Source organism: Neodiprion pinetum, chromosome 4 (assembly GCF_021155775.2).
Source record: "Neodiprion pinetum isolate iyNeoPine1 chromosome 4, iyNeoPine1.2, whole genome shotgun sequence".
NCBI classification, from domain to species: Eukaryota; Metazoa; Arthropoda; class Insecta; order Hymenoptera; family Diprionidae; genus Neodiprion; species Neodiprion pinetum.
In genome coordinates this window covers 29,231,890-29,248,092 of record NC_060235.2, presented here as the reverse complement: position 1 = coordinate 29,248,092, position 16,203 = coordinate 29,231,890, and the positions used below count along the sequence as shown (strand labels likewise).

The 16,203-nt window shown below is 41.8% G+C and overlaps 1 protein-coding gene across 1 annotated transcript; it reads left to right on the top strand.

Annotated features, from left to right (window-relative positions):
- Positions 1–27: 27 nt before the first annotated feature.
- LOC124215916 (ferritin heavy chain-like) lies at positions 28–5,933 on the top strand. The gene is made up of 5 exons (XM_046619836.2): positions 28–320; positions 3,726–3,844; positions 3,947–4,108; positions 4,619–4,759; positions 5,346–5,933. Exons 1-5 carry the CDS (start codon positions 251–253, stop codon positions 5,499–5,501), a joined length of 648 nt encoding a protein of 215 aa, XP_046475792.1. The 5' UTR covers positions 28–250; the 3' UTR covers positions 5,502–5,933.
- The last annotated feature ends 10,270 nt before the right edge of the window (positions 5,934–16,203 follow it).

Here is a 16,203-nt window from a genome sequence, read left to right as displayed (position 1 = left end):
GCCAACGATGACAGTGCTAAACTACAGCGAATGACACACGCAGCAGTGTAATTTGTTTTTAAGGCGCTGATGGTCGTCTCGAAAGTGTAGTTGCGGATATTATCTGAACAAGCTTCGAAGCTTCCTTCTATGCCAGTGTGTATAAAGTTAGCTTCGAAACAAGAGACCTTCCTACTTTGACAAGCTTCGATCGATCGAGATACTTGAATATTTTTTCGATCTTCTTTCACCGGCCAGATACATTGACGCGATGAATTTTATCTACGGATTTCTTCTAGTTTTCGGATTCGTTTATGTCGCTCCAGGCGTTCAATCGATATGTAAGTAAAATCGATTTGTCATCATTATATTACCTTACCATCAACGCTTATGCGAGCAATTCAGAACGATCCGAGAAAGGACAGTGCGAAGATATTCTTCCGATGGAATGCTGTGACCACGTGTTGTACAGCCCTGATTTACAGTGTTGCCGTTTACGCCACGCGTTTCAAAGCACTGATGTAGTGACTAGAATCAATAGACGTTTCATTATCGTTTACGTAAACTATTTACTCGTCATTCGGTTGGCCAAAATTCGCGGACTACTGATCTACTTTCTGGTAATGAAGGCATTAATTTTTTTTATCTTTTCTCTTTCTTTCCTTCTACGCTCGCGCATGCCAGCCACAAAATAAGAAAATGAAATTCGATCATCGTACCACGGATCGGCCAAAGGCCATACATTTTAAAAAACGATTGGGATTGGAAGAAATCTCTACTATTTTTTTTTTCACAGCTCATTTTTTTTCAGCAAGAAAGCCTTGTCATAAAAACTGACCCAAAAACGTGCGTAAATATTTCTTATGAAATTTAGTCTTTGAAATCCTCACAATTCTTGATTTTAGTGAATATTTTCTATTCTATTGTATACCGGAAATAAGAATATTTGTATTCTTTTATTTGACAATTTGCTAGCTTGGTTTCGATAGAATTTTTGGGTTTACGCAAAAATTCATTCAAGTGGCAATAACTGAAAAAAAACAAAACCAACGATAAAATCGAATAATAATATACCTGATAAGAACCCCATGCACTGTACGATGAAAATACTTCAGCCTTTAGAGAAACCAGTAAATAAAAATTTCACATAAAATTGTAGAAACGTGATCAGGAAATATATCACCCATAACGAAAATATTAATTTTTCACATTTTGTTTTGGTAACTGATAGCTGCTCACTTTGCGTTAAATTCGTATCCATAGAATAAGAAGGAATGAAAATTAATGCCAGCATCTGTAAATATATATGCTAATGATCATCTGTGATCTATACATATACATACATATAAATAAATGTAGGACAGAATAGATATGATGCTGGGAATATAAATGATACAAACGATCCGTAAGCGATGTTTTAGGAATTTTTGAAAGATAATTGCCGTAAATTACAATAAGCATCTGGAACAAAGTTCACTAACGCCCACATCGATCGGCAACAATATCCACCCATACATATATAGATAAGAGAAAAACATCGATAAATATGTTTCACGTGATCACTTATGAGTACGTATATAGTCCACGGCGCAAACACCGCACGGGGAGCAATATTTCAATTAGCAGATCACTAATTATTGCCAAATGTTTCGACACCAATTTATCGAGTAGCAGCAGCTCAATATCTATCAGAGTTGTTCAACAGAACTGAAAATAAAAATAGGTTGATCAATTCAATTGTCATCGTCAACGCATCAAAGCCCAATTACTAGGGGAATGTAGAAGACCTTCAGATAATTTATTAAATATCGTGGAATAGTTGGAAATCAATCGCGCTTCACATTACTCATCGAATTACGCATCTCGCGGTTAGTCTTAGTTTTATGTAAAAGAAATTCCAATTAATTGGAACAACATTGCACGAGAAAACAAAAGAACTCAGTATTGTGCTCCTTACGGTTCAAGGTACATGTTATATGGTGAGAGATAAGAATATGATTGTAAATTTAATGTACACTTTATCTAGCATCAACCCTAAAACTGATTGAAAATTCAATGAAAAGAACGATAATGATAACAAAATATCACATCCAAACAAGCAATTAAAAGTCACTTAGTGCCTATATCTTGGAAATAAATCGATTAATCGCAATCTGTATTTGAAGTGGAATATTTTTTATTCCGTTATTGTCTAATCTTATCAAATGGTCATTTGATAATGATGCCGAGTCTATGCAGAGTGAGTCTAGATTGCATCTAACGTGTTTAAACGTACATTGTCTTTTTAGGACATCCATTCTTCTCATAATTATGAAACGCAGGTTATTTCCTTCTTTGTTAATCTTTTTTACTCAACAAATTTAGCTACAAGTAAGAGTAGGTACATTGTTATTATTGGTGGATATTGTAAAGTGTCGGAATTCGTATCCTCTATTCGCATAATTTCACTTGTAACATATTACAATCTGCCCGCTATATTCACATAATTTCATCAATTAATTCCACCTATCGGTAAACAAATGAGTGCAAATACAACAAATAAAGCGCCATATTGGCTGGCACCGATTCCCTCGCTATTGTCCCGTAAACAAATGAGCATATTATTATAAATAAGAAGGGCTTAATTAACGCCCGTCAAAACCTTTTCAATTTGTCTGTAACACTTGCAATTGAATTAAAGAACTCTTGTATTTCTTTTTGCTGTCGGACCCTTTGATATTACGAGTTAAATTAACACCGGTATCCGCAGATTGTTTGCGATCTTTCTTCCTCGCTAAAATGTCCTGATTTTTGGAGTCTTGTCACATCATACCTAACCACGAGTCGATCATAAACGTAATTGTCCCTCCGGCTTTACAATATAATATTTACGGTTTGTCAGTAGGTCCTTGAGAAAACTAATAGGGACCGTCAAATAGCGGAGGTTTACAATTATCCTTGTAATAACCATCCGAACAGCGGAGATTTATTCATTATTCTAGTATGTATGTGCGTAACCCTCCGGAAATGAAGGTTCATTACTATTAATCCTTGTGTAACTAGCCGACACTGGAGGTTCATTGATTATTATTTTTATAATTTTCCGATAGCGGAAGTGACGTTATCCCACACGCTCTCCCTTTTCAAATACACTTAAAATTGTGCCAGCTCCTAAACACCCCACACCCTCACTCCTACCACGTGCATTCCTGTTATCCTGCTAATTCCTTGAATGAACAAAAACTAATTTCCGATCACATATAAAGTGTCTGCCTTGTCTCGTCGATTTATTTCCTGCGTCCATTTACCTATCCTAAGGTTCAGCTGTTATATCCCATGGTATAATACAAGAGTTGCTTCGCTTCGATTTCCTCTTCCTTCTTAATTATTATTGCATACAGCAATTGGCACCCGACATAAATATTTTTACTAGAGTTCATGTAGCCGGAATGCTAGAATATAGGTCGACCACGATTAGAAATTTTGAGGTAATGACTAACTCTACGTTGTAATGTAACAAAGTTCAATTGGCCGGAAGTTATCGACTACTCAGTAGCCAGCGTTCACAAAGAACAAGTAGATAATCAAACACACGATAAGGAATTTCAAATATTTGATATCACGAATTTGTTTAGAAGAAACAATCAGGACGGGGAACTTTACCGACACGTGTGAAATATGAATTGAAAATTATCCAACCTTTTGAACAATGGTAACATTTATCAAACATTCGGTACAGTTAATCATTTTTCAATTTCCCTTTGAAGGTCAAATCCCGGACGCCGTGATCGATACTCCATGGATAGACATGGTTGACTCATGTACCGAAGAATTAAAGGATCAAGTGAAAATGGAAATCGGCGCGTCCATGACATATCTCGCCATGGTAACAAGTCATTCCATTTTGCTATTCATTCTGAGAATCTATTTCCTCGTCTTTCGACCTTCGAAAACAAGTTACTTTTTCTCATCAAATTTTCACCTCTAGGGTGCTTACTTTTCACGTGACAGTGTAAGCAGACCTGGATTCAGTAAGTTGTTCATGCAAGCAGCGGATGAAGAACGTGAACATGCGATCAAACTTATTGAATACATGTTAATGCGAGGAGACGTAACTCGGGACTTCCAGAATCTACTCCCGGCATCGTTGGTAAGTTTTAATTCGTTCACAAGGAATATTAGCAAATAAAAATATTAGCTTCGATACTAACAACGCTAACCGTGAATAAATATTTGAAAGTTTTTAATCTAATCCCAAATAACGCAAATACGTCAAATATGGATATAATATATTAGCATTGAACTTGTCGTCGAAGACGTGTGCGTAATTTAGGCTGTGTAGCAAAAAAACTTTTATAAATGATACGCATTATAATATCTCGTGAATTGTCTGAGATTTACACTCAAAATTAATTCGAAATAACTTGAGTACAATGCGAATGATATAGTTAATTACAATTCAATCAAAATTGAATCTGTTCATTTCAAATGCATTAAATATATAGCTTTGAAAGTGTAAAAACGCGTATCTTGACAATATTTATAGTCGATTGTATAAAATTACGCGAAATATTAAACAAATATTATTAGGCTGTATTTCAGAGCAGTAAATGTGTTAATAACAAAGAAAATATTTGTTCTCTTGGCCTGGTCTGTATAGACTGCTCCAAAATTAGAATGGCGGGACGGAGTACAAGCACTTAAAGATGCCCTTGCCAAGGAAGTCAACGTTACAACGAATATTCGAAAAGTAATTACCAACTGCGAGACACCACCAAACGGAGCCAAAAACGATTATCACGTGAGTACTGTTACGCATACACATTAAAAATGATTGGATACTTGTTGAACGCTGTTTATCGCACATATTAAACGATTTCTACATTGTTACAAAGTAAAAGATCAAAGCAAGCTTGGCATTCATATCGTGTAAAACTTCTATCTCCATAAAAGGATCTGTGAAATTTGAAAATGGCGTTGTACCAATTATCAATCAATTGTGATTAAGCCAGATTACAGATTCTCACGTAACGGAGTTTGTATCGTTACTCAAAGAACTGCACGTACGAGATAACATTATGAATTATTGAAGAGTGTTATCACGATCACGATGCTAATTCTTACGGGTCTGAAATACAACATTATTTATTTCGTCGCGTCTATCGTGCAGTCTCAAGCCGTACTTGACATCATAGTTATTTAAGGAAAACATGATATGTAATTTCTGGTTTTATCGTGTACTTAGCCCTATCATGACGGCATGGGCACTCAGATTCGGTTGAGAGAAATAATTTTTTCATTGACGTTTTCATTGGACATTGGATTGAAATATTTCTATCAAGCCGTCACTTCTATGTAATCCAGTATTTCTTTTACCTTTTTTATAGTTGGTAGATTATCTTACCGCCGATTTCCTGGATGAGCAATACAGAGGACAGCGCGATCTGGCTGGAAAATACACAACCCTTCGAAAAATGATGGATACTTACGGTCCGATTGGAGAATTTTTGTTTGACAAGAAACTGCTCAACGGAGAACTGTAAATAAGGTCGTTTGATGCAGGAGACAAGGAATATGTTTAATTTTCCTTTTATTACAAGCCAGTCACATTTAGAACTAATTGTAAATGGCAACTTGAATTTAATTCAATCGCGTACACTAAGCTAGTGTAGTTACTTGGTTTTCCAATGTCCTTTATTCATTACGTAACAACTAATTCATAAGGTATATTTCCATATAAATTGCCAGTGTAAGAAATTCTCCAAAAGTAAAAGCCACAGCCTGGCAATAATTCAGTAGAGTAAGAAAAATACAATCCTGCATCATTATTATTTTTAAATATATATCTGTAAGTCATAAGTGCGTGTCATAGTTTTAAGACAACGTATGAAGAAGAGGGCTTATGTTCTTCGCAAATGAGCGAATAAAATTCATACTGTAAACGGCTATGAGTGAATAAACAAATACCGCACCGACTTGTTTCAATTTCAAAAACTTTATTACACTTGTTTTGTTTTTGCCATGATCTTACGTAGAATTTTTGTTTTTTTTTTCTTGACGCACATTGGTGCTACCTGCAACTGATAACATCGCCCTATATCGACAGAAATCGTTTCCGAGTATGCCGAAACTGATTTTTTTATCGCGTTGTTATGACAATGCATTTCACGAGATCCGTACACTCTGAACAACGTGCCACATGGACCAACTTCGGGTACCTATCGCTACTTGCCAGACGTCGTATTGTCCCATCGTAATGCCGTTACTTCGTATGCAAGACTAGTTGAGCTTAAGCTTGATTAAAAGCGGCTCAGCACTGCGCCAGATGCTGCGTTGGCGGAGCGCTCGCTTTCGTTCGAGACAATATCCTCGCTTCCACACGCCGTATATACACCTTATATATACCTAGAGAAACCACAGGTATCCTGAGGCTGGACAGAGCCTTTTGTCCGAGCATTTTTATTCACCCAGATTCTCATTTGTCACTCCCTCTTCCAAATACAGTGCCACTTGAATTTTCTCGACGTTATTAACAAGTTTGCAATCTGTGGTCTTCAATTGTACTAAATGTTGTCTCAAAAATACTTCTACAAAACAGTTCCGAGTATCCTTTGAAATCAATTATCCGGTCCACAATTGATCTGTGCAATATTAGCTTTTCCTGAGCTTAGGTATACCTAAGTTCCATCCGTAAAAATGATCGCAAGGGAAAATTCGGAGTTATTACATAATTCCGTGTGGATCTTCATCGTTGGAGTGAGCTCTGCGTGTCGGTTATTGCCGAGGTTTGCGAAGGAATTTACCGCATGAATGGCAGCATCGATAATAATTACCGCAGTCGGTGAACCGAGGTGAGGCTATGAGTATGTAAAAAGAATACAATAACCCGTATTCAAGAAATCCCGCGAACTCTGACACGGAATCCAGAAATCAGCGATACATGGAAGAGGTGGATCGGGACGAGCAGCTCACAATGCCGACTTTGAGAGAGAAGTCGTGCGAGAACGTACCTGTTTAGAGTTGCGAAGTGAAGGGGGTAACGGGAGCAGTAATTATACGCAGTGGCCTCGCCGAGCTCCGGGCTCGAACTCTGAACCAAGACAAAACCCGAGCCGCCCTTACCTCGATCTTCTTACCTCGAGATAACCTGCAGCGATATACGCGACCCACATGCAACGAGTTTTGCACCGGTATGAGTACGTATCCTTTTGTCTAGAGTCCGTTTCCAAGCTCATCATAGAAATCGATTCGTTCCGTTGGATGTCATTTTGGTCAAGAAGAAGACAAAATAAACAACATCTGTTATGAAAAAAAAAGAAGAGGTTTGTTCATCGCGGAGCGCAACATGCTGGGCTAAGGGCACAAAAGCACTCTCGTAGCAAATAAATAACGTAACAGCATATGTTATCAGGCTCCACAAGAATACCGGTTTAGGCATGAGAGTAACTAAGTTTCTTCACTGGATTTCTAAAAGATTAACTGCTTCATACCTTGAAACAGTTGTAGATAGATTTGTTGACCGACCGACAAAATTGGTCCTGTTTCTCCAAATTTCAGTCGAAGAGACAGGTTCTGAGTTTACGAGTACATGCCCACTATCCGAGTAGGTGTACGACTCAATGTTGACAATTCGAACCGATACATAATCTCCCTCACTTTGATCTCACCGCCGATTCATGTACACAGACCTGAGGGAAGATTTCACTCGGGAATTTACTTACCCGCGAGACCGCAAGTTAAACACCGCGGGTAGCAGGCACTCCGAATCTCAATTAATCTCCAACGGTAATTCTACATTTAACGACTCCACGATCGCTCGAAGAGACTCATCTCAGACCGTCGCAGTGACAATAAATCGCGACAATCTGTCCTATAATATATACCCTGCACTTTTCTTGATAACGTGCAGCGTGATAATTGAAGAAAAAATTTACAAGCCCGTGCAGAGACGTCCAACTTCTTTTGGACTATAATCGCATTTGTCGCCGCTTAACCAGAGCCACAAAATCCGCAGGGATAATTTCTTTCGAACCCACAGTGATGAACTCTGAAATACCGGAACGCGCCGACTGGGAAGAAAATTATTTTACAGTTCGAACGTGAGATAGATAATCCGTTTTTGATTCTAGTCGTTAATCGTCCTCGGAACGGCGACACTTGTTTTACCAGTCTAACAAGCTAACAAGGGGGCAACAACCATTACTATTTACTGCAGCACTAACCATTATCTGACAATTCCCTGCTCACGACCGTCAGATAATTCCGGTGATACCGGACTGCATGCACCGCAACGGGGGGAGTGAGTGTATAACGTTAACACGTGAGTAGGTATGATCGGCATGACTGGGACCTCGGTTAACACCAAGTACAGCGTCGGTTCGACGTTATATTACTCACATTGGCAAATCAGAACATGTTTCAAGTTATACGAGGAGTTTAAATCATTCTTATTGCTGATTATACGCGCCACGCTGACGGCGGGCAATTGATGCGATAAATCAGTCGCTCATTACCTTGTAAAATTTACTCACTTGTCAAAGGCATGGGGAAACTCGTGTACACTCGCGAACCTCAGAACCGGAATCGAACAGGTCCGAGAATAAATTCACCTTTCTTTAGTTGGGCACGGGTGTCTATGCACTCTACGTCATTTACAGATACTCACGATCTTGGATTGCAGGATTCAAACGGGTTGCGTGTAATCGCGATTTTTTTTTTACAGGCCATCGTCTTAAATCCACTCCGTTCACCTTGCCCGACGCGCATCGCACTCTCGGTACGAAAGGTATGGATGGAACCCGAATAGCGTCGTAACAACGCGGTAAGTGGGGCTCGGTCTATGAGTGTAAAAATAAAAATGAATGGAAGTCGAGTAATCATCCCGAATGAAACTTGACCTTGACTACTGCGGCGTGAAATGCGGAAACCGTGAAACTCGGCACTCCAACGAAGCTGAAACTTTCGATGCTTCGATCCTGAGACGCGTCCGTCTCCCGAATGAAATCGTAAAGAAGGCCATGAAGGTGCTGATACAACCGAACAGTCGTCAGACCGGCGATAGTCGGGATATGTAAAATACGAGTTAAGCTGTGGCTGTGATATGAGATGAGTCCGTGTCCGTACACGGAAAACCGGTGATATCCATAAGCCAGGAACGATATGAGCATCCGATGCGTAGTAGTAGCTATACCTTAACATGGGAGAGGATATCTTCGCTCGGCGTGGCCTATATAGTGCATCGCTGCGTCTTGAGGCATAGTTCAGGACCGAGGTGGGTGCCAAGGTAATGTGAAGTGTCAGTCTCACTCCGCTGTAGGTGGGCGTACCTCGTGCTTACCATTATTACATATCGCCCAGAGTTCATATATCACAGGCTATACCGACAATGAGCCACGAATAAGATGATATAATGCCTCAATATGGGCCGCGGTGTATCTTCTATGAAAGGTTTACTTCTCTCGATATAGCTTCAGGAGATGGCCTTGAAAGATATCTACGACCATACACTCCTGAGCTTCCATGGGATGTACGCTACCTGCACGTCAAAAAACAAGATGATAGAGAGGAAGTATGGATATTGCAACGGTGTGGTTACCAGTCAGCTTTACAGCGGACCAAACTAGACTGTAGACGTAGCTCCGAGGAATCAGATTGACGACTTAGTATTGTGAGTCTTTGGTTTCCGACTATATGAAGGTTTCCAGTCAAAAATTCAACTACATCATCGAACGAACAATGAATTGCCATCGGAACACCCGGTAATCGGACATTGAAGTACTTCGAGCCGAGTTATGCCTGCGCGACGGGATTACCATTTGTAGTGTACAGGACGAGTAATGAGCTTGGCAATAGCCGAGGCCGGACGGGACGTGATTGGAAAGTAAGTTCTCTCTTGTGCGGCGCACTTCGTTACCTACCTGTACTTGGAACTGCACGGTGCACCCGCTTCGTCATTTTATCGTTAACGATTCTTCGCTACTTGGCCATTACGAATTACTTTCCATGTAAATCATAATTTACACGAAATACCAACCGCGTTTGGGATACGCACACGCACGAAGCCTAGCCCAATAAATAAGCAATCTCTCTAAATCATGCAACCTCTCAACGAACGCCCACAATTCACCAACACGTCGGCGTCTGTACTTTCTAAGTACCGTACCGAATACACTTTTATCCACTCGTTTGTTTGCCTTTGTTTTTATTTTTATCACGAACAGCGTAGATGGCCAGAGCGTGACATTAGTAGAAACTAAAGGCTTCCTGCTGTATGTATATATGTATATGTATGTGAAAAGTTTCCACCGAGAATACTGGAACGACGTAATCCCTACGAGTTCTTCTCCACTTCTCGCGTCGCGCGCTCAGCGTCAGTGGAAAGCTTTACGTACAAGAGCCGTATCAGTGTCATGGTAGGGTAACCTGATAAGATGGACATGAAACAGAAATACCCCAAGGGAGAAATACCTCTTTGTACTCCGAGAGAAGAGACACATAGATTGAACCAGTCTTTCTTTTCCTCCTGCCTTTAGTTTCAGGAATCCTGCTTCTCAGGAATAAACTTCGAAGACATCCGGCACGGTCGCGAATCTTGTATCTAGGATTACGCTCACATCAACAAATATCATTTTAGTGGGTCGTGAAATGAAATGTTGAGCAAGTTTACAACATTCGTCATTGTGTGAATTTATTTTTTGTTCTTCGTAGCTTTCACTTGTCATCGAGTTCAAGATAACTAATTTTCATCACGAAAACTCCCCAACGACAGTTATACTTGAACGTTAATAATGAACGAGAGAAAACCTTGGTACATGACGTAATTGCGAAAGAAGATCGCTTGATAAAAAAAATTTTAAATTCGAATACGTGCTGGGTGGATATATTACTGTCTTATAATCTGACGATGATCTTGATGATTGATTACGCATTTGGGTCTAAGGTCGAAAAGACTCAGAAAAACACGTACGCCCATTGAAGGTGCTGGATTAAAGCCGCCGTTAAAATAATTACAGTATGCGCGCTCTACGCGAAAATGTGAGAAAAGTGGGAAACATATTCTTTTTTGAGAGGCGTGAAATCGGTTCGACGTGGTAGCGACTTGGGCGGTCTTCGGGTGCGAAGGTGGAGGAGGGCGTTGGTGGTGCCTCTCGAAGCGTTATGGGATATAAGGCGGCTGTATCCACGAGCGAAAAAGTGGCTGCAGGCATGTATAGTGGCAAATTGTACCCCCTTGCCTACGCGCAATCTGTTCGTAATAACCGCGACGAAGGTGGCAAAGCTTCGGCGACAGCGGCGCTCATTCCGAGACGTACGGGACGTAATTTATACCGACGTGATGCGAACGAGCCTGGTCGTTACTGGCCGTCCCCTCGCTCTCGTAGTTAGGGCTCTATCGCTTGCGATATCTGCGCCACGACGCGACGAACCGGGCCCTGCCAATGCAAATGACACGCCGTCGTAAGCCCGACCTGCCACAGAGTCAAGCAAGCCCTTAAACGAAACGAGTCCTGAGTCGCGGAATGGTTCGGTTGATCTTTTTATCACTCGGCTAATTTGCCACTTTTCCCATGGATCGAGGCTGGCATAGACTCGCCATTTTACGCTACCCTTTACATGCAGTTTATTCCAATTTAAAGAGACTCGCGAGGGTAAAAAGATCTATTTTTCATACAAAGCTTTGCTCGAGTGAAACGAATCTTCGTTCTACGCTGATCGTTTCTTACAATGATCATCGCGAGAATTTGACTTAAAATTTCGTAAGAAATTCGTGAACCAGACATTTTTTACTCACTTTAAGTATACGATATACGTATTTTTATAAGCAGTATTGAAATAATTCAAATGTTCCAGGCACATCTGCGGTGGTGAAATCGTTCGATAAAAAGCGAGGAGTTAAACAGCGTTGTAGACGGTGCTGTTTACACGGCAAAAATTGTGATGGCGTAAATTCTTAAGCGTTATAAACGAGGGCAAAGAAAGTTTTAACGAAACCTTTTTCACCGCAGTACAGAATTCCGTTCACATCGTTTTGGTCGGTGAATATGAGGCGTTATTTTTTTATTTATTTTTCCTGTACCTTCGGCTTATTTACAAGACAAATACAGATCAGCTTAATCCAAGAATATCCGAGCACTGGGCTCTGATTAACGGGGTTCACCAGAGGGCCAAAAGCTGAAGCAGAAGGTAAATTCGTATTCCAAATGCCTGCACATTTTGTCTCCCAGGTTTTACCGTTTCCTTGAAAATTATTGCAAGAATATTGTCTTGACCCGAGTATTTTCACTAGCAATAAACGATGGTATGCAGCATTAAGGAATCGTTCTGACTCACGTTTCACGTAAAGGCGAAAACATTTGGTACAAGAAACATGACAGGAGCAGGCCCGACAACCCTCTTCTGTACGTGAGGATTTTCTTCGGTTGATGGGAACGACCGTCAACGAGGAAAGACTCAAGTGGAGATGCATCCCGACCCTGACTTGCCGCCTACAAGCCTCGTACAAACCGGGAGCGACGGGATTGGGGGCGTTTTATTTAATTAAGCGAGACTCCGCTCGCTCTAACCCTTCCTTCCATCCTTCTGCTGGCGTCGTTTGTACCAAAGTCGGTGGGCAACGCTGACGTCCCTGGAGGATACCGCGACCAGCTCCTGCCTCCTCCGAATTAGTCTTTCTCGAAACGCCGCGCCGCGCAAAGGTTATGCCTCGTTGGAAGTTTGAGGAAACTCCTGCTCCTTGCTTCGGTAAGCTAAACTACGAGCTTGCAGTATCGCACGCCCGTTCCTCACCCCCGATAGGGAGTCCGTGATTTTCCAGCCACCGCGAAGCTGCGAGCTTTATTTTACTCCCGTTCCCTTCTTTTCTCAGGGAACTTCACTGTCAGCATTTTTTTTTTTCCCGCCCGATAGGTGCATAAAATTGCGGCAATTCCTACGAAACGTCAGCGTGACTTACGAGTTCTTCAGACCTCTTTAGCCGCTACTTTCGCTGGACTAATTAATGCTCTGTTTACAGTGAGAAGGATTCCCGATAAAAGCTGTGGTTTATACCGTAAATATTTGACCCTGGGTAATGGACTGAAGACAGGTGCTCTTGTTCAAATTTTGGCGTTGCCCCTCGACTTCTCCGCTGCAGGTCTGTTGGTGAAAAAACCGGCTACCGCTAACATCAGCCCAACGAGACAACGGTTGCAGTGAAAAGTGAACGTGGGGCTTCTTCCCATGTTTGCTCTTCTGTTTGCAGGGTGGAAAGACCGGGAACATCTGCCCTCCAAGTGCATTTCGCTTCATATATGCCCCAACTGATGTCTTCTCCGTCGTTTGTAGGGTTCGTCTTTGAATGAAGGAAAGGAAAAGAGATATGAGTTTCTTCTACCGTTTAAAAAATCAACCGTAAAAACGAAGTTTCAGACTTTGTGAAGTAGATTCCAGCTTACCCAATGTGATCAATTTGCTGATGGTAGTAAAGCAAGGTTTGATTGATCATTTTTCAGCGAAGTGACACGGTCATCGTTGAGTTTCGAGGTATGGTTGATCTTAATCCAGATCGAACCAGCGATGAATACCAATCCATAAGACAGCCGAGTGACTTAGTTAAAAAATGATAATTCAAATGTCCGTCAATTGCTGCTCATTGATAAACAAACTGAGTCTCCAAACGGCGAAATTTTTTTTCATGTCGCAGTATTTTTCTGTGCATGTAGTCTAAGGGATAAAGTTTTCTATCGAATAATTACAACACGAATGGATCTGAATTTTCCCCATTTGTCAAGCTTGAAAGACACCGGTCCCTCGCAGGAAATTTGTACAGAGATTCTTGAGCACCCCGATCGCTGTCTTCACGTAGGAAATAAAATTATAGTTACAAGCTCAGGTACATTCAAAGCCATCTTCTACTGCTGGCCCATTCGCGTGGGCGTGTATCTTCGCCCAAAATCGTGTTTGTCATTCGGATGACTAAGTGTGAACATGCGCGAGCTGTAGCGATCCGATGTCGACTTCCCTCTTTACTCCTCACACTCTTGTCCACGTCGGTTGTCCCGTCCGGGAATCGAACATCGGACGTAAAGCGTCTTCAATGCGTGCCTACTGTATACCCAGGTACTCGAGGAAGGAGTTGAGGCGAGCCTTGCACCGTCTCGACGGATCTTCAGGTCTTGGGGATGACGGTCACGTCGTCGCGTCGCGGAAGCCGATACGTGATTGTTTCAAGCATTTCCGGTCGCCATTGCGACGTCGTGATGCACTCAACGATGGACACTGGACAAGCACTAACGACAGCTGCTTGATGGATGTTAATGCGCCGTTACTCCGTTAATGTAACGATGATTGAAGGCCTCTCGTTAATAGACTGTCCGTTTGTTTTCTGCAATTTATTCCGCCCCGCTATCAGCACTCTTCCATTCTCCATAGGAATATTTTTGCAATCTAAAGGTATGCAGACGAGGACTGGTTACGGCACTACCAATTTTTCAACAAACAACTGATTGCTTTTCATAGGCACTCTTTGATAATTGAATGTTTTCTCAGTCACTCACACGATCGATTCTCACTTGATTATGGAATGAAAAATGACCTCTGGGTTCGTTGGTTACCTCGAACATGAATTTATACGAAAAAGGATATCGCGACAGGATCGCATTATTGCGCTCCACCTTCTATGAGGGTTTTATACGTGATTATCGAATTATACCTGCAAGCCGCTGCCACTCAGAGCTACTTTAGTGGGACACCATAAAGAAAGACTGTCCCTCTTCGGGTCGGTGATGTATGGGTGGTTTGCAGAGGGACTGGCCAAAACGCGTAGTGCATATACATAATTGCAAATTTCCGTAACGAGCAAAGGTATATTCGCATCACTTAACATTGAAAGTCGTGTAAAAGGAGTATAAATCATGGATAATTGACGGTATTCGATATCTATTGATACTCATCGATGCTTATATTGACGATCAACCGCACGCATCCCATCCGGGCCGAGACCACACCTACGGTCTTCTTGGGCGATACCCGTTGCCGTGAATGCTTGTGGTAAGAAATTTTATTTGCCCCACAGTTTTACGACATTATAAACATCATAAGCAACGCGTTTTATTAACAATTTATTCGTTTATGCATAATTCACCAGTCGATAACGATCTAAAGGAACAGACCAACACGTTGGTACGACCATCGCGGGATGTAGCGGTATTATAATCGCGTGAATTTGCCTGTTCTTAATTTATCAGGAAACGTGACAGTAAATTATTCCACAATGAAAATACGTCGATCATTCAGAGAGACGCGCCGCAGACGGATTCTATATACACGTTGGATCGCGCAGCACGGGGTTCATTAATCGCTCTCAAATCACTCAATGGGCAATTGAAAGCACGTCCGAAACACATCAAGTATCATACACGTGGCGGCTATCGTCGTAATGAAATTGTCCCGGCATTCACGTTCTCAGAACTCGTTGAGTCAAACTTTGCCCGACGGTACGTTACATAGGAACCACCGCTGCACTCCAGAAACATTATTTAATCAGACGCTTCCTGGTCTGTAATGCTATTGTCAGACTCGTAATAGAGAAACCAGAGAACGCTAAAGCCACTGAACGCATATCAGTGACGAATTGTGTTTGTCGCTGGAGTGAAATCTTCGTTTGCAAGGAGCAAGGAGTCCAATTAATTCGCAAATTCGTTTCAGCTGGCGCATCTTTGGCCAAAGATAATCTTGGCTCGTGGTTCTCGTCTTATTTGCACATGGTCAACGGCGAGACATTATTATACGTCACGGATCCGTTCTCCTGGCATTCGTCAGACGTAGACTCATGCGAGGCACCGTGCGGCGGCACACTGCTGAGTCAATATTATCTTTCACCCCCCGAGCTCCCCCAGCTGAGACCCCACCTAGCCAGAACGGGGCCCAGGGAAAGCTTCGTATTGTAAAGCGATACCCGGATTACGAGACGAAGGCTCTTTCAAGGCAAAGAAAAATACTCTCCGTAGGAGGGAGAGTTTCATCCGCGACGCAAAATAATGCGGTACCTTGTTTTCGTTTGTCGTCAGGACACGCTTCGTACACGCTTCCCAACGTACCCCGCGTGATGTTGTTTCTTTTGACGCGATGATCTCGTCGAGGGCGGGCGGATATGCCCCAACCAGAAATTCTGCGTAAGCCACGACCTTCCTCCGTGGAGCTTTTCCTTTGAGTTTATTAAACGAGACAAGTTACGCGATGCGGACGAACAACTCGGCGCGGGATTAG